Genomic DNA, 22,122 nt, shown 5'->3' with positions numbered 1-22,122 from the left:
CGACTCAATGTATTAATAATAAACCGGGAATATTACCTGGGAATAGTCAGATATAATAGTCCGCTGCTCAGAAAATCATTGCGCGATTTAAACGCCAATTTATTTTCATTCCAAAATTTTTCAGCTTTCTTCTTCTAAAATTATGTAATTTTATGTATAAACACAAATCACTTACGAAGTCGTCTACCAACTAAAATATTTCTCTAGTCGCGTTCACAGATATCAACATTCAATAACACTCTGAAAATATTTTTATTCGTACAAAAGGAATATTAATTGTATCTTTAAAAATATTCGGCCACGATCATAAGAATATTCATTTTTATTTTCTTCCTTGCGTAACACCGTTATCGTGACAAATATTATAATCTTAAAGTACATAGCAAAAAAGGATTTAGCATTATCACAAGTAATCAGTTGCGATCATATTGTTAAAAGTGCACGGTTATCGCTTACACTTTTATCGAGGTCGCTTACACTTTTCGGCGTAGCCGTATAAGGACCCTACACCCGTTAAACGAGATAGGTGCAAGCGAAATGATTCACGGGCGACAGGAATAGAACTGTGACCGTTTCCCCGGACGTTCTTCTTCAGGGTCGGTGAAGACCCTTGAAGAGCCCGTGGGATCGGCGGTCGCTGTAGTACGAGGATGAGAGACCTCATGCTTTCGCGAGCGCATGAATTTTTCCCAACCCAATGATGGAGGTCGTATGAATTACGACTCTTCAGCCAAGTTAATTCGAATAAAATGCATAGAAACTGCTTCGTGTCGTTTGTATTGTATCATAGAGATTCATTGCAGCACTGCATAGAAATTAATGCGATGACATTAAAATGTAAAGCTACGTATTTGCATGTCGCAAACAAAGGAAATACATCTTTGCAGTAAGGGCTATTGTATATGAAAGGATTAATCTCGATATCTCAGTTACTTTTCAAGTAGATCCGCAGAGGCGACAATTAAATCGCATCAGATACTTAATGAAGACCTATTTTCTTTTCCTGCTCGCACTCAAGATATGGATAAGTTCTCTTCGTTCGCCGAAGACGTGACGCTCGCCCGCTTCTAGCGCATCTAGCGGCACTGTCAAGGTAAATTGATCTATTTCCATAATTCATTAGAGATAATTCACTCGATTGACAAAAATATTTCGCAATATTAATTCGAAATATATGTATTAAAAATTATTTTAATTTTAAATTTACAATTTACTATACAATAAAAAAAACTCATTAGTATCAAACCTGGAATATTTGAGAAACTCTTTGGTTAAATTAAACATTAAAAAATGTAATAATTCTCCAATATAGTTCGAAGATTTCAATTTATACATTGATACATTTATACATTAAAACATAAATTATTTGTATGATTATTGAATGGCTTTCTTAGGTCGAAAGGCGACTTGGCAAGTACTAATTTTATGATTTCGAAGTTATTACCATCGTCCATTTATCACAGGCAGCTCTCGCGTGTGCGCGTTATAAGCTTAACGTTTTATTTATGTTTTACGATCGTGATGCAGAATTGCTTTGCGATCTGCAATCTGCCTCGAGCGCGTGAATTATCTCGAAAACGAAATACGAGACTGTCAATGGACCAACGCGCGCCAACAATAAACAAACCCCTCAACGAGCGAAACGCTCGCGGCGTCTATGGATTCGCCACCGATTTCGAAATATTTAGCAACTATCCCCGAAGCGTGAATCCGACGTCCGTCGACGGACGATACCGTCCTGGCGCATTTATCTAGATAATTCAGCGCGCGCGCGCGCGCGACATACATACCGATACCGATGATAGGAAACGTAACCATCGATCTTCGTTCTTTCTGCTTGCAGCTTGCACATCGGGACATTCATCGTGTTTTGTTTTATTGTAGCCTCACCCATCCGCCCGCCCCCCCTCGCTCCCTGTTCCCGTACAGATTCCCGCAGCATCCGCGACTTCGCCCACCACGCTCTTCTCGGGCTCTCCTCCTGAGGCGCGCCTTCCCGCATTTCCGCCCTTCCTCATGTTACTACTATCAACCGATTCGTATAATCGTCTCGAGCACTCGACGCTGCTCGCCCACTTTTTTCCAGTTTCCCTCCCCCGAACCGTCTTCCTTCTATCCATCATTCTTCCCTTTTCCCTTCTTCCTCTATCTTGGTTTCGTCCACTGTCCACCGTCATCCTCTCGACGTCAACCTGCCTCGAGACGACGACGGCGACGGCGGCAATCAGCAGAGAATATAATCGTTTTTCAAAGGTAAGATATCATGCAACTTTATTACGCCGTCGTGATTTCGCAAGAAACCACCGCGAGATTTTCGTGTCACGCGTCACGTGGGGCGTCCTACGATGATAGAGTGGCCTTTTAATTAGAATTTTACGATCACCTCGACGGTTATCTTCTTTCGGCGAATACTAGTGGAATGATATCTCGCAAACTTCTAATTAAATGTTTCGACGAGTAAATCTTTGAATCTTGATTAAAACAAATTCAAGTGATAACAGTTTAAGTACAGTTTAAATACATACAAAATCTCCTTACAAAACTTATTGCTTAATCGGTCAAATAGACTGTCTCCAGCATTCCCTTAATTACTTATATCAAAGTTTCTCTATATTCACATTGAAAAAAGTATTCAGAAACAAATGTTACTCATGATGTTTCTTTCGATATTCATTGATTATAAAAAAAAAAACTTTAATTGTGATAATGAAATATATATTATCTGGAAAATATGTCTTTTTTCATATTAATTTGTTTGCTAGAAATAAAATTTTATTTTGTCACATTTAAAAAAAGATTTATTTCAGTGAAATGGATTTATATCCCGTAAATATTTTCAAGTATCTTTTTATGATATCATATCTCTTACTTCAAACCTTATTAAATTGCAATGTTTAATTCCGTAAGACCGAGCCAAAGTTAGCTTGACACTTAATTAATTTAAGTAAAAAGTCGATTATTATCTCGGCATTAAAAATAGCCGCTATTCTTCTTAGTTCTCCTTCTATTATCTGTCGTTGAAAGAACACGCAATGGTTTCCGCGACACTCTGTACGACAGCAAAAAGTTGACCGCAACAGCCACGTCACTCTCCTGATGAACGGAGGAAGACGGAGCTGCTTTCGCGGCGCGCCGATATAAAGGGGTTCAACGGGTTCCACCCCGTGATTTATCGTCCTGGCGAAGGGTAACTGAGTCCTTGCGACACGAGTCACGTGTGCCGTGTTCAAAGTTGAAGTTGCGCGACTCGGCGCAAAATGATCTTCATTGCCGTTCGAGGCTGCGTCGAGAGTAAATTTCGTGTACGACCTACCTAGCTTATGATAGAATTTTCGTCTATAATTACATATCAACTACGAGACCACCATGCTTTACCCAACACAAAATACCCCACGTATTCCGAGGCAAAATAAAGGAAATGAAGTTTTGATCTTCGCTTTTTTTACACAATTCGAGTTATCTTATGCTCCTTCGAACACGCTCTTACGGCTACCGAAGAAGGTCACAATCGAATATCGATAACTGTTCAAAGAAAGTAGGTATGTACACAGGGAACATATGCACACACATACACACATATATATATCTACATGTAACTGTATATCTCATGCAATAACGTCCAGTGCTCCCCGGTGTCCTTAGACCGGCGCTACGTCGGGCGGAAACGATACAGCTGACCGTTTTTCGTAAAGAAAAACCGCGTAAAAAGAAAGCCAAAGGGTAAAAGCTGAAAACTACGTGCGTGGTAAGAAAAGAGACCTGTGGGTATACGAGCGAGCCGGATGTCTCTGCGGAGCTCTTTGGTAAGTTCGTAGCAGCAGTCCTCGCGCGATACCGAAAGCTCTTTGCGGGAGAACTTCGAGCTATACGTATCCTTGAAACGCACGTCGCATAAACGCTTCGCGTAAAAGGCACTCCACGTAGAGTCGGCCACGGACATACACACGACAGGATACCCGTATATTAAGAAGAAAAATACGAATCTCGCAACGGAGCGAGCGCGTTGAGCGCACGAAATTTCTCTCCGCTATCGACGTCTTGTTTTCCTGTCTTTTCCACCGTGTGCAATATTCATTTGCTACTGAATATACGTTGCCTACCTACTTGCTTCCTGCTCTTGAATTAATCACGCTCGACATAGTTAATATCCAGCGTGAAGCAAAAGGGGGAAGGGGAGGGGTAAATTAGTTAACCTGCGATTAGAATTCACTAATATGGACGAGAGCAACTCAAGACAACATGACAGCGTGCTATCGCACATCGAAACGTTAGCTTTGTTAGTTTCAACTATGCCATGCCCCAAAGTGATCACGCTGGTATCACGTGTCTCTTCTGAGACTGAAGAGAAGGAACGTTAGATGAGTATTCAGACGTGTGTATACGCGAATGTACAGATATACGTATATATAATCTTAATGCGTCTGTAATGGACTTGCAAACTATTCAACACGCGCGAAACTCACGTTAACTTAAGCACGGTTACAAAGCCGATAGTTGTTAACTTCCAGGATAAGACGAGGGAGAGCCTTGAGACACAGTACAAGTGCTGGTTACCATGTTAGACCGACCAGAAACTTCGCCGAAAGCGAAGGTCGTTAATAATTTGATCAATAAAAGGATAAAATAGCAAGCTTACAGTTTAGACGAACAATAAAATGCTTTGAAGGCAAACATGAAGCAAAGCTAATGATAACACGATATTATATTTCAAGAATAATAGCAAATTACATCCAATTACAATATCCGAAATGACTCTGTAAAAATTTAATAAATATTCAGAGTTTCTGCATATTTTTATCGCGATAATTTCTTTCGTGTTATTTTACATTTAATTATTGTAAAAACTAAGACAATTTTTTAGCTATCAAAACATATTTAAGAAATATATGTCGAGAAATATGTATCTTTCTAAAAAATGTACTTTAATATGATTAATAATTCGATTAATGTTTCTAATAATAAAGATAGAACTGTTCTTTTTTTCACGAGAAAAATCATGTATTATACAGATTAATCATACTATTAATTACATCTATGGTTATTACACGTTTTCATAATTTCTTATTGTTTCGATCAATAAATTTGATTGATATGAATAGATAAAATAGAAAAATATCTCTGGAATGCGACAATTAATGTATTAATTTTTAATTAACCCCAAGTCAACCGACGTGTCCCATAGAATCGATAATCCGCGTCAGAGCGTCGAGCAACCGCACAACTTTCCCAAAAGTAACAAACGATGACTCGGATATGTCAGTTTCAGTGATTAACGATAGCTCGCGGTTCGTGTTCTCCCGCTCATTGCAAACGATCACCGTCGATGTCAACGTGATTCATTTCATCAATTATCGCCGACCGGGTTCTCGCTGGCGCGACGATGACGGCCGAATAATTCGACGATGATTCCTCAATGCGAATAGATTCGGTCGAAATTTTACATAAATAATAAAAAACTATTCTATTTATCTCTTATTGATCAAATTTATCATATTAGCGATTATGAATTTTTGTCCTTAGCCTTAATTTTAAATAATATATTGACATAGTTATAGATTTTAAAATATTTACATAAGTGTAATATTTTTATTATTTTAAATATTAAAGAAATACTTTTATAATTCAATTATATATGAAAAATAATTATAAAATTTATTGCTTCAAAAACAATATTGATATTCTTGAATTGAAATAATACAAATTATCGAATCAAATTGGACAAAATGTTTTATGCATATCTTCAATAAACTTTAAAGTTAACTTAGACGTATGCTAAATAGTTAATTTTTAGTCTTTTTTGCCCTTTAGAATATTCAATCGTTGATTAAGATTCAAGGATTTGTCAATAAAACGCGCGGTCCTTCCGATGCAAGAACCGAACTCGACGAATCTAACGATCTCATGGGTAAGCTTAATGATCCGTTCTAATTAAAAGGCCCATTATCGCCGCTAGGTACTTGACAAAACCGAATCCGGAAACCGCGTCTATTACCTAATTCTAACTACCTGTAGTGCGAATGTGTCTTAGCTTTCAACAACAATTTGCGAGTTCGAGAAAACAGTAAACAAAGTAAACGATCGAAATAAATGTCGTCAAGAGGTCATTAGAAAGACTTGATTACCTTGATTAAATAATCGTAAAAACGGTTAATTAAGTTTACAACAACCGAATCACTTTCCAGAAGTTTATTCTCTCCAAGATACTGGTTCGTTAACTACGCTAATCTCAATTAAACTCTTTCCCTCACGAAAAGCACGATGCAAGGAATTAAAGCAATAAACTCAGATGTCTATAAAATAAAAATGTTCTACAAAAAATACAGAGAAAATTTAATCTTCTAGTATTGAATATTAGCATTCCTATTGTCGCGGAAACTTTATATAAAGTTTTTATCTGTATTTTTATAGTTTTTATTTTTATCTTTATTTTCAATTTTAAAAGTTTACATTTTACGCATTGATAAGATATCTATGCCTAAATACTAAATTTATTATCTATTATTTATGATTCATAATTACCATCTATAATCAAGCCTGATAGTTACATATTTAATGACTTGGCCACTCTCGCATTCAACTTAATCATTCAGTGTTTAGCAAAAGCTCACCCTTATCCCTCTTCGCTTTCCCCAATCTTCTATTTCCCCGAGGGAAACCGGTGACTCTGATGCTCGTAAATAAACTTAATGTCCCGGGCTAATTAGGCCGGAAAGAGCCGATGGCATTAGTGGCACCTTTCGTGCAACAGGAATAATTTGGTCCACCACTTCCTATCACAGGAGAGCCTCAGGAGACGAAGCGAACCGCCGACCAACGTTATCCTCACACACATCGCATCCTGGACCGTCGTGAGTCGAAATTTCCCCAGCTAGCCTTCGCGGAAGCAGTCGCACTGAACGTCCTTTTCCGCAGAACAAAAAGATCATCCGGATGGAGGAGAAGGGGTGGCGGAAAGTTTTAACTCTGTGTGTCCGGAGTCTCTTCCTGGATCGCGACAAAGGTGAGAACGCGATATATTACGAGTCTGTTCAAAGGAGAATGTTTGACCGAAAGTTCGATAAAAACATTCTTTTCCGAAGCAATAAGAGACGCTATCAGTGTTCTCCGAATAAAGGACACAAGTCAAAATGTCTAACTTTTCGGGAAAAAAGAAGTAAGTTAAATTAAAATATTTTAACTTTTAAACGAATTCGCTAAAGAGCGATAGTCTGTTTTTTTTTTTTTTTTTTTTTTTTTTTTAGCAATATACAATTTACAACAATAAATTCCAAAAAGAAAATTAATCGCAAAGTAAAACAATTGATTGTCATCGATCTAATGTTAGTGCAGATAAAATTGCGCGTGATTTATCGATAGTTTTTCCCGTGAATAACTGAGACTATCTAGGCCAAATAGAGATCGATTGCATTTAATCGCAATCGTGTACTGGGAACACTCTTGTAAAAATAACCAGCACGCGAGAAGGGTAAAGTGGAATTTCTATTCGGATGCCCTCTCCCATTCGTCAAAGTAAAGACGGAATAAACTATCGTCGAGCACGTCGATTCCATTATTCGCCGTTACGGCCGCTCGTTTATCGAACGACAAGAGTGAAAATGAAGAAGACGGTACGGGAGATGTTCTATTATACTGAATAGCTACCGAGCCTCCGCGAGAAAGACAGAAAAAGGACAACATCTAAAGGATGGAGCACGAACACGAGGCACGAAAGAGGCATTGAGGGAAGCCTTTTTGGTCTCTCGATGCTTTATCCATTACCCGCGGTACCGCGAGCAACAACCGTATCGAAGCGATATTGCGGATATCACGGCACAAGAGAGAAAAGTTTCGTAGGAAACTCTGTATCGTATTCTCCCGCTTCTTCTCCCTTTCCCTCCACGATTTCACACACGCTAACTAAATCGCTAGATCCGACTTGAAAAAGAAAAATTTGCAACTAAATTCGACCATTAAAAATATACTTCTCCAGTTTTAAATTTTATTATTGTATTCTTGTATATTGGGTTGATTACTCGTCGCATTAATTACGAAGCAACGTCTAATAGGTGTATTTTATATAATATACTGAGAAAATTGTTATTGGAAGGATTTGGTTTCCTGGATTAACGCTAGAACAACCAGCATAAATGTATACCCATTTCTGCCATTTTTGGCTTTTATTTTTAACTTTACATCTTTGTTATTACTTTTCATATTTAAATAAATAATTTGAAAATAAAGAGTCCGACAAAAATCACCTTAATAGTTTTCGTAATTTAATCTGAAACTCATTTGATGGTCATTTTGACGAGTTTGGTTGTCTAGTGTTTAAGATAGGATGGCAAATGAATGGACGATAGACGAGAATGGTCGAAAAATCGAGGCAATCTTTTTGCTTCCAACATATTTTATTTCATTCAGGATATTCGTGCTGAATAATTCTTACCGTTTGCTCACAGACTATCGCATCGAGTACTTCGCACGTTGCCCAGAGGAAACCAACCCCTTCCACAGACGGGATTAGAAAACTTCCAACGACGCACCTTGCTACCTCATCTGCAAGAAAACTCTAGTTCCTCCGTTCGACGGGAAGAAATCATAAGAGACACGATAACCACGCGCAAATGAACGTAGGAGAGTATATTACGAACAACTCGCTTGCGCTACTTATAATCCACCTGGTTGTTTCCGTGGAGACATTATAATAGTTAGCTTAATTCTCATGAACCACATGCAGGATACATGCATTAATTATATATACATTTATAATTTTATATAAACGAATTCTAAGATAATTATCAAAAGTTAATCAAATATATATTTTCTATTGTTTTCTATTAATCTTCTTAGCTATTTAATATTTATTAGTAATAGTCTAACACTTAATGACTATTAAAACATTCTTTTTTTAGCATATTTTTTAATTCAGATATTTATTAGTAATCGTTTTAAAAAAAGATTTTTAAAAACTTGACAAGATAGCATTTTTTTAATCAAAGTTATCACATTTGGAAACTTTAGTAAGAAAAAAAGATAGTAACAATACACGAGCAATTCGCGAATTTCTTTTTTTTTTCTTTCACGGAAACATTTAATTCGCCGAATAATTCATCTCGTTCAGTGATATAACCGAATCGAATTTAAACGTCAAAATATCGAGGAATAAAAGCGCCCTTCTGATTTCTGGTAGGACAGAAGGAGAACAGTGTCAAAGGTTCTCGTAACACTCGTTACCGTCGGGGTTTGCACGAGGAAAGCGGAATAAGAGAGGAAAGCCATCGTAAAACCATACCATAGGGCACGCTCAGATCGACGTAGCACCACAGGGATATGTCGTGATATCATTTTACGGGATTGCAGGAAGAGGGACTCGTGAGGATGATCCCGAGTACCGTAATAGGATTTTCGGGATCAGAGCTTTACACAGGAAGGATTGCGGTATCTTTCGGGCACCAAATAACGCATAACGTGAATTTCCAGCTTCCAGGATGTAACTTCAATTAACGGAATGCCCTACGATAACGTAAGCCACTTGAGCGAAATTTTAACTATGACTTGGTTGATAACGCAAAACAAAATAACTAATCTCATACTGTTAATTATCGTATTGTTCATATAAAGACAAATTGAGATTTAAATAACTTTCATACTAATTTTTTTAATCCAAACGCATTAATGTTAGATTATATACGTACACTGTCTCCAATACTTACTATTCATATTTATTTTATAAATTGTATATTCTCTATTTACGAACTTGCAGTTCGTATAACTTATTCGGGCACAAGTATTGAAGGTTTAAATGTGTTTATTATAAACTTATAAATTTGATGTTTCCATTGTTTCTATCGCAATTTTCTTCTCAATTTAATTATTAGAAATTTAAAATTATGTTTCAACATCTTAATCTCTGAAAAATTTCTTAAAAAATTTCTTTCTTAACTGCGTTGCATCAACCTTGGGATTCAAAGTACAAACGTAAATCAAGTCTCTGCGAATAAGTAAAATCGCGAAGATACTAAAATCGCTAGCTCATAAAAGTACTAGCACGGTACTAGCCAAAGAATTTGTATACAGCCCGGAAGATATACGTCGCAAACCGTTTTGTATGCTAAGAGAGAACCTACCCAACCGCGAAAAGACGTTCTACGACTCTCCCGAAGAGATTTCGCCGAAAAGAAATCCAGCCTCAACGACGCGTTCAGGGCGCTCCTATTGTACAAAGAAATCCCTCGTACCCTCTTTTTAGGCGTCCGGCGCAATGCGTCGACTCTCGAGCGATCGAAACACCGTGCAGACTCCCTATGTGTCGATTCACCTTTCTCGTTTTCCGCTCGCGAAAGAACACAGAATTCGCGTAACAGAAGACGACGACGGTAAAACTATACGAGAACGTCGTCTTTATTGCGTTTTCCGAGCTTAACGCAATTATATCGTTATTATTCGACGATGAAATCAGATGTACTTTAACGAAGCTCGCAATTAATATTGGCACAAGAATAACTTCCGCGACAAGTTTGCAAAAAAGACAAATAATTAAAGGACGCGTTTCAATCTTATCGCAACAAATCATAATAGTAAATAAGAATGGAGTAAGAATAAATATATCATTAAATTACGATAATTGTGTTTTCATCGTATTGTTTAACTTTATAAAGATAAATATTGCGTATTGTAAAATTAATAATAAAAAGAGCGGGATATTAAAAAAAGTCTTAGTTTACAAAAACATCTTTTTAAATTTTCTAATATTATATTTTTTATATAAAAACGTGTCAAATTATAAAAGCGTATTCTTTTCAGACGGATGAAAATTCTTACCTTCAAGAATTACTTTTAATAATTAATTTATTATATTACAAGTCATTTAATTTATACTCCGTTTTTATTATTTTAAGGCTGTCAATATATGTAAACTGTTTCAAAACTACATTAAATGTTTCAATACTTTGGGAAAACCTTACGAAGACATTTTCTATAAAGCCAGAATCTTTTATGCTGTTTGCTGGCAATGATAATATCGAGGACGAAGGATGTCTCGCATGTTTCCGTCGACGAGAGTGGACGCACGCGCTTACTTTTTACATTTTAGAAACGTACACGGTTATGTATAGATAGTTTTGTGGGTGAACAAGCAAGCAGAGTGTTCCGAGCCGTTCTCACGCGATGAGAAGCGGAAAGTACTTTACGACTCTAGCTATATAAACCGAAAAGACTCTCGAGCGAAGAGAAAGAGAGATCGTCATAGCGTATGATGTCCGTGCAAGCTTACTAGTGCCGCCGTGCTTTTTCGTTGAATCCGTTTCGTCGCTCGTACCTATCGAACGATTTGTATGAAAGTCATTGTGAGTCATCGCGTGACACGTCGTAACGATCGGTATTTCGCGACATCGACGAGCGAGTTTCGATTCTACAAAAGCAGGGAAAATGATAGTTGAAGCACATTTTTGAAAAATACTATGTCTGTATAACTTTAAGTTAAAATGTTGAATTTTGTTTTATCGTTAGATAATTATATAGAGTAACGTTAAAATGTTCGAAATTTTCTGTCTTCACACATTTTTAAAACAAAATATGATAAAAGACGTAAATCAATATTTCTTACTTTCTTAAGTAATAAAATGTAATATTAATGTATATACTAATAAATATTGTTTTATTTATTCATCGACATTTATCGGCATAATCTCAATTAAAATTCTTCGAAATACTCGCTTGCTTAATCGAAACTCGACTCGAATGTGCAAGCACCGAGACGAGACGGCGGGTTCGCGAATAGTGAAACAAAAGAAAGAATGTATTTTATGATATTTTACGCATAAAAGAGAAAAGAGGAACGATCGACATATAGCGTTAGTTCAAGGTAAACTTAAGTATAAGTAGAGATGTATAAATAAAATGACAATTCGGGGCGTGCCGTTTTGCGCACGCCTCCGCGCGGACACGCCACCGCGTCGCGAAAAAAAAACGCGATTTTACACGTAATCGATTCTCGGTCCACGAGAGGTGGATGGGACCGCGAAACGGTGATTGAGCACACGTTAACGTCGACGATTAATTAATTAACTATAGAACGTTTACTTTATCCATTATAATAGCCGGTATTAATAACTTCATCGATGGTGCTTGTGATTCCTGTCCTTTTAATACACGAGCGACGTTCGATCGTAATGATAACGATCGCAATGATCTCCGCGAATTGCACTCGCAATTGTACAAAAATTCGCGATGCGATCAATTGACGACGCTCTTTCGCAATTCTTGATTACCGCGAATCACCGTTTTGCGAGAACGATACCCAATCACTGGTATACTAAGCGCTACTGTAAAATATTGTATATTATTTCGCGTTGTTTATTTTTCAATGTTTTTACTAGAGACGCGGTTTCTACGGTATTTACGAGGAATTACCGCGTAATGTTACTGAAAACGCGGAAATCCGCGCTGCTTCGCTACACCGTACAGATTGCGACAGGAAAAACTGTTTGTGAATTAAAAATTATAGATAATACAATATTTTTTAAATGTAAAAGACTTGAAATGTGACAAATTTATCGTCATACAATTGTTATGTCTAAGTAAGTACACTATTATTAAGTATTACTATTATCTATATAATATATTAACGTCAATATTATATTTCAATAAGAAATTTTCATTAAGAAATTTGAAAATTATTGCTATAATAAAACTTTAAAACTTTCAATCAATTTCTTAATTTAAAATCAATTTTAATTAATATTGCAAACATAGTTTTGAGCATAACAAATTTATAATTTGCACATATATGATTTCAATGCTCATTAATATGGTAAAAAGGGATGTTTTCTTCATTGTATTCAATCTCTTTTCCAACTAGCTTTTCTAATGATAATTAGTTTTCCTAATTTACGTGAGAGAACTTTAAATAATTTACGTCCCGACAAACTCCATTACCATCATTGTCCGCTCTCTTACGGTGTTGCAAACCAGCGAGATAAATACGTTTGTAAAACTGCAGCGTATCTCCAGCAGCTTTCGCAGTGTGTGAGCTAAAAAAAAACGAATACAGAGCAAAACTAGTCTAGGGCACATTTAAAGAGCGTATGGCTTGAATGCGGGAAATTATTACGAATGTAATGTCCGTCTTTGGCGTAAATAACGTGCTTTTGAAAAGAAATATTTCGAGTAGAAAATCTTACAAACATCTAACTATATATGCGGTCATATTCGCGAAACGGTGCAACATTAGAAACTAAAATCGTCCCTTGCAAAATTATGGAAAATTTCACGATTACTGTTCGAACATTCCTATAGTTTTATCAAATATCATTACCAAGTTGCTAATAAAAGTTTTTCTTTTAAATTAAAAATAGTCATTAATGGTTTGAAAAATTATTGCAATTGCTAAAACTGATACATCGCGGAAATATTCATTGACGTTTCAAAAAAAAACTCTAAAAAATGTATGTAATGTAATCTGTTAATATAATGTATGAATTCGCATGAATAGAAGAATACTCGATAATTGTAAAGATGGATCGTTAAAAATTTTAAATGTTCGTAAAAGTGCAACGAAGGTCCGAGATATTTTTTACAATCTCGAATGCTCGAAAGTGCTATTTTCTCAAAAGTACCGTATGTTTCAAAGACGAGCCAAGCGAACGAAAATCGGACGTTTGCGTTTCGCGATAGTCTTTATAGCGAAAAAAAGACTACGCACTATTGATAATATGGCTAATTCTAGCAGCACGAAGTATTAACGTTAATAGCGAAATTATTATAAGGAAGACGTAACGGCGAATTACTAATAAAGGTATGAGTCGCCACCAATGTTTTCCGAAACAATCTCCTTTGACGAAATGCGCTCGAAATAATGGCAGATATAAATGAAAGAAGCGATTATTCCTATTTTTATTCCTCTAATTGGCTCTTTAAAGGGAAAACACTACATTTATGATAATCGCCTAATGAATAGTACACAATGAAAATATTATGCTCCCTGCATTTTTAAGTATTAATTTTTCCTTACATTAAAGAACGAATTTCTTGTTTACTATTTTTAATTTATTACGCGAAATGGAAGATGACATTTACAAATGTGAAAATGTAAAATATACAAGAAATAAGAAAAATTTTATACGATCAAAATAGATCGAAGAAAGATGCACATAGATATCTTCATTTATAAATGCGATTAGATTATCCAAAAGTAATATGGCAGATATTGTTCTGAAATAATGGAATATAAATAAACGCAAAAAGAGTTATTAAATAAAAGACTTAAAAAGTATTGTTAAAAAAGAGATACACCTAACCCACAATTTGGATACTACAACAATAAAATATTGGATACTTACAAAATTAAAGTAATGCTCTTCAAATACAGTTTACATAAAAAATTCTTACAATAAGTTCTAATATCTTTTTGAAGTATATTTTAAGATTGCTTTAGACGAATTATTACACCACAAAATATGAACTCTTCGAACCATACACTGATTATTCGAATGAGACAAAATTATTTTCATTCATTTAGATTTGTCATCAAATCGAGTGCCAATTACCGGTTATCGCGGACAAACGATAGCGTGTGTAAGGCACAAAATGATTTTTATTGTTGAGTTTCGTTCCTATCCAAGGCAGATTACGGTCGAATACGTTAAACTCGAATTCACGAGTGTCTTTGTAAAATAATTTGATTCACCTAAATTATGAAAGTATAATGCTAAACTTTCAAATTATTTTTCAATTTCACATGATTTCATTTAAGATGTTTCAAAGATGGAGCACAACGCGAGAAATCGTTAGGAAATGGTTGAAACTAGTATCAGCAATGAGATTTCATGTGAGAGAAGCTTTACGCTGGAAGACGCTAGCGTTAAATGGTTACTACGAAGCGTCGGCATCAGCGAAAATATTTTATTCTAGTCGTATCTCTCATGCTTTGCCAAGTAAGCAAATGTAAATCTTATGTTTAAAATGTAACAGTCAATTATGTTTTAATAAAATCTGCCAAGATTCTCTTGTCAGTGTTTTATGTGTTTCCCTTACTCCTTTTATTCTTACAATTCCTATACATTCCCCTTTTCTTTATACAAAAGTAGTCTATATAACTAAGATCTAAAGTATTTTTAAAAAAAGAAAAAAAAGTAAGAATTATGTAATTATGTATTTTAACAGAGTACCTATTTCTAAATTTTTTAATTTTATATCAAATTTATATTGGTAACTTAATTTGTATGACTAATTGTTAAAACTTAATTGTATTTAAATATATTTACTTGCATTGTTTGCCCGAGTACTCTATGCACATTTAATAAACCTGTTAAATTTTATTAAACAAATATTCGCAAAACATTTGCACAAAATATGCTGAAAATGGATATGTCAGTTACAATCATTATGCGTATGAAATATTGTAAGAGACTAATGCAGTGTGATTCAACCACCAGTTTGTATAGAGCAACTATTAATAGTTATATACTCTTTGGTAATGGTGGTTGGTACATATGCAACACTGACTTAAAAAAATGGAATATTTGTATTTACAATTGTTACACACTCATGTATAACAGTAGACACATGAGTTCACGTATTTTTGTAACTGACTACAGTATCCATTTTATGTATACTAGTTGAAAATGATCTAAGTTGTACCTCTTGACTGTTTGCAATAAAAACTGGCTGAGTCTCGTCCCACTGGTTGGGAATATTACAGTCTGGTACCGTGTACGTAAGTATGTCGAAAGAACATAGGCAATCCAAGAGTGGCAAAAAGCTCACCGTGCCTGCAAAAATAGTTTATATTACATATTTGAATGTAGCAACAAACTATCACAGTATTTCACTTAAAGATCTCACATAGACATTACCTGTGATCTGACGTATCACTTCACGTATCTCCTTCTGTATAGTTTTCACATCCTTTGTCCCTACATCGGACTGCTCCGTACCCCTGACACTCATGCTCTCCGTTGTTCCATTTGCTTTCTTGTCCTCATAATCGACCTTAAAGTCCCACTTCTCCAACACCTCTTTCGTATTGACGTTCGTTATGACAAGGGTAATTTTACGCACTTTGCGCTGGACGAGCCACTCTTGGATCTGACCCAGGACGGTGTTCAAGAAGGTCGTAATCTTCTCGTCCGTGGACGTGAAAATAAATAAACCAAAATGCTCGGAAGGTTGGAATGTCTCCGGCGGATATATCCCTCTTTGATAGAGTATACTGTTGACTCCGTAAACTGCAACGCGAAGGATCGCAATCAGATAGAGGTTAGACGTATCTATGAACCGTAAAAAAGCGACACACAAGATGATACTTACGTAGGTATTGCGTGACCAACTCGGCGGAACCTTTCAGAGTAATGCACTTAGCCCTTTGCTGCGTTTCTGTCATGTTGCAGAACAGTTCGGATCGGAGCTGTTAGTCGGAAAATCGAAGGGAGAATCACGCAACGCCGGATTACGAATTTGAACAGAAACGGCTAGTAAGGACTGACCAATTGCGTGCGAGCGCGCCAAAATAATCATCTGCCGCGTAATTTAAAAGCAAGTCACGTGGTTCGTAACTAATATCCATATGGACAAAAAAAAGAATGTACTTTTTTCTCGACAAGTTTTGAAACAACAGGGTCATGCTCATTCAGGGTCAATTTCACCAATCACGGTTAAGCCAACCGACGGTTAATTAAGTTGTTAAGTTATCAAGGCTGTGCTGCAATTCTGAACCCGAGTACTACACTCACGCACACATCATACGTCTATCCCAGTGAGCTGTTCTACTACTTTAATAAATTTATTGAAGTCTGTGTTAAAAATAACAAAGACATTCATATTCACATCTATCAGCAGCTCATAACTTTGACTGTCGGTTATAAACTAACGCAAGGTCTGTAGATGAACGACGGGAAGAGAAGGAAGGTCTTCGCATGAGCGCCATTTTGGGACTACAAAGTGTGTGTGTGTACGAGAAGAGTGAATGAGTAGTAGTGAAAGTAGAAGGTGGGGAAAGGTGGATTGATATATCGTATTGGAGCCCGCTATGTTGGGGCCAAATATGTAAATATATGAATCAAATAGCCTAGGGCTCGATTCTTGAATTTATTCGCAAGAGAGAAACGTATTCAAAAATTCTGTTCTTACAGAAGAGTTGGAAATTTATTGGCTATCGTATGGCTTTTAACCAATAAACTTGCAACTTTTCTGTTAGAGCGGGTATTTGCGCATACGCATTTCTCTTGCAAAATCAATTCAAGAATCGAGCCCCTGTTCTGTTTCGCTGCACTGCTGCACTGGTGCACTGGTGCAATAAATTAGAATAAGAAAAAATATATTTGTCTCACTTTAATTTGTTGCACCAGTGTACCAGTACAGCTAAAAAAAAACATGCCTTACGCCTAAAGCCCGTTCTACATTAATCACAAGCAGCCAGTTGCAACTTGCGACAGCCAATGAGCGCCTAATTTCTAGTTAAAGCTCGACAGTCATTGGCTGTCGCAAGTCGCAACTGGCTGCTTGCGATTAATGTAGAACGGGCTTTAAGAACACATACGACACCGACACAAGTATCGTTCTATCTTTGTTACTCATTGAACATAAAAAAAGATAGAACGATGCTTATGTCGATTGTGTTCCCTAAAAGAAAAACAGCCAATAGCAGACAAATAAACAGACTTCGTGCGATTAGTTGATTCCTTTCGTGCTAATTTTTCACGTGGAAGTTCGGCCATCTATCAATGGTATGTGAACACAGACCGGGTAACAGCAGCGCCGCGGATCATTGACGAGCATCAAAGGCATCAAAGCCGGCACGGGAGGAAGCGATATTCGTCGGATTCGTTGAGTTCATTTACGATTATCTTACATATTCGGCATCATGGTTAATATGGAGGAATTGTTCGTTTCTGGCCTCGTATACAACTATTTGTTGAAGAAAGATGCGTCGTTGGCAACGGTATTCCAAAAGAAGACGAAAGCGGTAAGTCGCGAGGGCGGCTCACGCCGCGTTTCACTGCCATGCGGTTACCGCCATACTCGTCGACTCCACGTGGGCCCAACGCGCCCAACGTGATTTCCCTTGATTACCTCCCCGTTCGCGCATTGTCGCGAATTCCCCTAATGTTGCACGTAATCGATAACAATTACTTCATCGATACTTTATATTTTTCAGCCTTCCCTGCCAAAAGGAAGCCCGACGATGATGGAAGTATTCAGATATTTTCAGAAGAACTCTTCCAAAAAAGTAACCGTCGTTTCGCAGAATAAAAAAAGTAGCTCGGATTCAAGCTCAGAAAGTGAAGAAGAAACAGAAGAAAACGTTTCGCAGGTCAATGGTAAAGATTCCAAAGTTGCGATGGTGCCTCTGAAAAAGGTAACAGAATCCTCCGAGGAGGATTCTTCCAGCGAAGATGAAACACAAGCTAAAAAAGTAGCAAAAGTACCAAACAAAGGGAAAACACAAGCCAAGGTTGCGAAGAAAGAAGAGAGTTCAGATGAAAGTTCAGATTCTGATGAATCACCAAACATTCAACCAAAAACTGCACAAAAAGCAGTAACGAATGACGAAATGAAATCTTTAGGATCAGATTTCAAGAAGGCAGCGAAAGCAGTTTTAAAAGCAGTTCAATCGTCAGAGAAAAAATCATCTGAATCATCTAGCGATTCATCCTCCAGTGATTCATCTTCTAAAAATAAAATAGTAAGTCTACAACAGATTACTCAAAAGTCATCTACAATCAAGACGTCCACACCAAAACCACCTCAAAAATTACAAAAACAGACGAAACCGCCGGTAACAGCTGCAAAGCCATCAAAATCATCGAGCGAAGATAGTAGCGATGAGGAGGAGGAGGAAACAACAAAACCAGCTCCTAGTAAATCAGTGCCAGCAAAGCAAACTGCCATGGACATATCTTCGAGTGACGACAGCAGTGAGGAGGAGGAGCAGTCTGCTAAGAAACCAATTTCCACACCTGCTGCTAAGAAACCAACTCCAGTAGCTGCTGCCAAGAAGAAGGAATCTTCCTCGAGCGAAGAAGAGAGCAGCGAAGACGAACCTGAAACAGTTCCAACTAAAGCTGTAGCTGCTTTGAAGTCGCAAAGCCAGAATAAACCGACGCCAGCAAAAGCAGTTAAAAAATCAGAATCGTCATCGAGCGATGATGACAGTAGTGATGAGAATGAGAAAGAAACTCCGAAGAAAGCAGTTCTCAATAAAACACCAGTAAAATCGACCACCAAGAAAGAATCTTCGAGCGAAGAGGACAGTAGCGAGGAAGAAGAACCTGTTAAGAAACCAGTCGCGGCAGTTGCAACTAAGAAATCAGCTCCAGTAGCTGCTAAGAAAAAAAAATCTTCCTCAAGCGAAGAAGAAAGCAGTGAAGATGAATCTCCTGCCGCGAAGCCAGTTCCTGCTAAGCAAAACATTACTAACAAAGTTAGTTCTGCAAAAAAAGAAGAGTCATCAAGTGAGGATTCGGACGATGAATCCGAGGAAGAGAAACCAGCGACAAAGACAGTAACGAAAGTAGCAACCAGTAAAACATTGAAGAAGCAGGAGGAATCTTCCAGTGAAGATTCAGAGGATGAAGCACCGACGAAAGCACCAGCCAAGCCGACGACCAAAAAAGAATCCTCAAACGAATCTGATTCAGACTCCGAGAATGCCAGCGAGAAAGCAAAAGTTCAGACGTCAGCTGTGGGACAAAAAAGGAAACACACCAATGATGAGGAGAAAACACCTGCAAAAGTTGCAAAAAATAATTATGGCAACTTTGTAAAAGCTAATGATAGCATGAATGGAAATAGGGTACGTTTACTATGTCTTCATATAAAATAATCTAAAACATTTGTTGTGTTTACGCGCCAAACTTAATGGAAAATGATTATGAACATGAACATATTCGAAATCTTGCAAAAGTTGAGCTTATTTATTAAAAATGTTGAAAATTGCACATTGAATGTAACACAAACAACAAATGTTTTCTTGCTCACTTTCTGAATGCAACCATTACTGTTATGATTAAGTAACCATTGAATGCTATTATCATTTTAAAGTTATACAATAGAATGTTTTTTTATCGTGTGATTTTTAGCCACAGAAAAATCGTACGTTTCAACGTGTGAGAACCGAAGAGATCAAATTGGATCCTAAGTTGGCTAATAATTCCTTCGAAGCAAAGGTAAATGCTCGGAAACCGTCCGAGAGGCATAGGTCACTCGCCCTTTTTACAAAAGCTTGAGACCATGTTTCCGTGCATTCACCAAGTTTATCCAAATTTTAAAATTAAAACTAAATGAAAGCAAGAAGAAAAAGAGAAAGAAATTAATTGCTAGAATAATATACTTTCAATTTGGGCGATTGACTTAGGTCTCTCTTTTGTTTTAGGATGAAGATGAAGACGATAACAGTTTTAAAAGACAAAACTCGGAACGAGGTGGATTTAGGGGTGGATTTAGAGGCGGTAGGGGTGGTTTCCAAGGAAGACGCGATGAAGGTGGTCGTGGCGGTTTTAGAGGTGGTCGTGGCGGTTTTAGAGGTGGACGCGGCGGAGACCGGGGTGGGCGTTGGAGCAATGGCGGTGATAGGGGTGGTCGCGGGGGTTTTAGAGGCGGACGCGGTTTTGGTGGTGGTAGAGACGGTGGTAACAGGGGTGATTTCGAGGGCAGAAGATCTTGGGGCGGAAACAGAGATAGTGACGGACCAAGAAAATCGTGGGGAAACAATGAGAGCAACGATAGAGGAGGTTTTAGGGGTGGTTTCGATAATAGAAAATCTATTGATATGTCAGCACCACCTCAAAATAAAAAAATTACTTTTGAAAATTAATATTAAATAAGCGACTGTATATAAAGGTGAGGAAAAAGTCGCAGATGCATTATTATACAGAAATAAAATTTTTTAGTTTTTAAAAAATTAAAATTGTGTCTAATGTCCATTTTTTTTCCCTGAACAGAAAGGTGCGCGAGGTTCCTGGGGCGAACGCGCTAATGAGACACTAAAATTTACGAAAGGCAAGAGATTCCGACACGAAAAGCAAAAGAAGAAGCGTGGTTCTTATCGCGGCGGGCACATAGATACAAGAGTTAATTCCATTAAATTCGACAATTAAACAATTATACATTGTAATTTTTTTGAATTATTTAAATTAATAAGATAAGTTTAATATTGACTTATACTGTTAATTAAAATATATGTCAGCTGTCCAGTATTTTAAAAATAAAAATGAGATTACAAGTTTGGTTGGATGTTCACTGATATTGTATAATTAAACCCACATGTAATTATTAATTTATGTAAATCAAATTATAATGGAATTTTATAAAAGAAAAATAAAACATTTTGCATAAATTAGCATACTTAACAGAATATATGTACAATATTTTTTATTTAACTAAGTATTTTTTTTTATATTACGTGACTACATACTAAGGACTATATTTTGAGTCTGTATCATTGTGCGTGCAACCAAACTTTATATTAGAGACAATTCACTTTTGTTGGATACGCTGTTACCGAACAGTATATACTTGGCAAAACTTTGTTTCCTATTTTTGCAGTTACTGATGTTTACAACATAATTTTCTGTATGTGTATGCTGTTAATCTTATCAAAGACAATTTACAAACTGTCATGCTTGTTAGCAACACGACAATGTTTTAAATACATTATAAATTACATTATAATTAACATTAGTACATTTTTTTTATAATAATTAAGATAGTAATAAGTTTTACAGAATTTATTTTTTCTACAATAATTAATTAAAACATAGATGTTGCTATTCGGATTAGTCTCCATTATTTACGACTCTCATCAAAAATATAAAAAATTATTAAATAATAATAGCATGAACTACGTTTACTCGCCGTTTATTAATCATTTAATGACATCCATAGTTATAATTACTGTTGTCAAATATATAAACACTAGTTAAATCCGACTTGTATAAAACCGGAATTAATAACGAGCGTTCATATACGACATTTTACTGCATCATTACTATAACTACAGATATTACTATACCCAATTAATGGTAACATAAATACATAATTTATGTCTAACTTGCCTACTCTTTCATTCGTTTATAATTTGGAGATTTTTAAGAAAATTTTTGCTACGAACTTAATATGTTACCTTGATTTTAAAAGAAGAGAAAT

General features: G+C 36.5%; 3 protein-coding genes across 5 annotated transcripts in view; 2 read left to right on the top strand and 1 right to left on the bottom strand.

Moving 5' to 3' along the window:
* The window catches only part of LOC105830721 (protein vein), a 359,320-nt gene extending 344,338 nt beyond the window's left edge, over positions 1 to 14,982 (top strand). The window contains exons 6-9 of the mRNA XM_028192643.2: positions 1,019 to 1,093; positions 1,844 to 2,253; positions 6,780 to 7,000; positions 8,439 to 14,982. Coding sequence (XP_028048444.2) covers positions 1,019 to 1,071 — 53 coding nt within the window. The 3' untranslated portion in view covers positions 1,072 to 1,093; positions 1,844 to 2,253; positions 6,780 to 7,000; positions 8,439 to 14,982. The remainder of the gene's footprint in view (positions 1 to 1,018; positions 1,094 to 1,843; positions 2,254 to 6,779; positions 7,001 to 8,438) is intronic.
* LOC105830720 (mitotic spindle assembly checkpoint protein MAD2A) overlaps positions 1 to 17,040 on the bottom strand; it is a 212,624-nt gene extending 195,584 nt beyond the window's left edge. Inside the window, exons 1-3 of one of the 2 annotated variants that reach the window (XR_003626331.2) lie at positions 16,288 to 17,040; positions 15,834 to 16,205; positions 15,619 to 15,749 (exon numbers count right to left, since the gene is read on the bottom strand). Coding sequence is in view for 1 of the 2 variants with exons in the window: in XM_012670226.3 (XP_012525680.1) it covers positions 15,550 to 15,749; positions 15,834 to 16,205; positions 16,288 to 16,360 (645 nt within the window). In the remaining variant the exon portion in view is untranslated. Of the gene's footprint in view, positions 1 to 14,998; positions 15,750 to 15,833; positions 16,206 to 16,287 lie in introns of those variants that run through there. The other variant, XM_012670226.3, reaches the window with a different exon arrangement.
* A 687-nt stretch (positions 17,041 to 17,727) lies between these two features.
* On the top strand, positions 17,728 to 22,026 carry LOC105830723 (nucleolar protein dao-5). Of its 2 annotated transcripts, none has more exons than XM_012670229.3 (4): positions 17,728 to 17,941; positions 18,134 to 19,771; positions 20,058 to 20,144; positions 20,919 to 22,026. In XM_012670229.3, the coding sequence occupies exons 1-4, from the start codon at positions 17,840 to 17,842 to the stop codon at positions 21,072 to 21,074; spliced, it is 1,983 nt and encodes a 660-aa protein (XP_012525683.1). In that variant the 5' UTR covers positions 17,728 to 17,839; the 3' UTR covers positions 21,075 to 22,026. The 2 variants fall into 2 exon arrangements, with proteins under 2 accessions (XP_012525683.1, XP_012525682.1); XM_012670228.3 differs by lacking the exon at positions 20,058 to 20,144 and adding an exon at positions 20,351 to 20,817 and having other exon boundaries at positions 20,919 to 21,004.
* Positions 22,027 to 22,122: the final 96 nt, after the last annotated feature.

Source organism: Monomorium pharaonis, chromosome 5 (genome assembly GCF_013373865.1).
Source record: "Monomorium pharaonis isolate MP-MQ-018 chromosome 5, ASM1337386v2, whole genome shotgun sequence".
Lineage (NCBI taxonomy): Eukaryota > Metazoa > Arthropoda > Insecta > Hymenoptera > Formicidae > Monomorium > Monomorium pharaonis.
This window is presented reverse-complemented; position numbering and strand designations above follow the sequence as displayed.

What these genes read in the sequence shown, in the direction of transcription:
- LOC105830723 (XM_012670228.3), top strand. Translation starts at nt 17,840, where the DNA reads ATGGTTAATATGGAGGAATTGTTCGTTTCTGGCCTCGTATACAACTAT. An exon ending in TCCAAAAGAAGACGAAAGCG is followed by an intron (nt 17,942 to 18,133) that starts GTAAGTCGCGAG and finishes TATATTTTTCAG; the next exon opens with CCTTCCCTGCCAAAAGGAAG. An exon ending in ATAGCATGAATGGAAATAGG is followed by an intron (nt 19,772 to 20,350) that starts GTACGTTTACTA and finishes CTTTTGTTTTAG; the next exon opens with GATGAAGATGAAGACGATAA.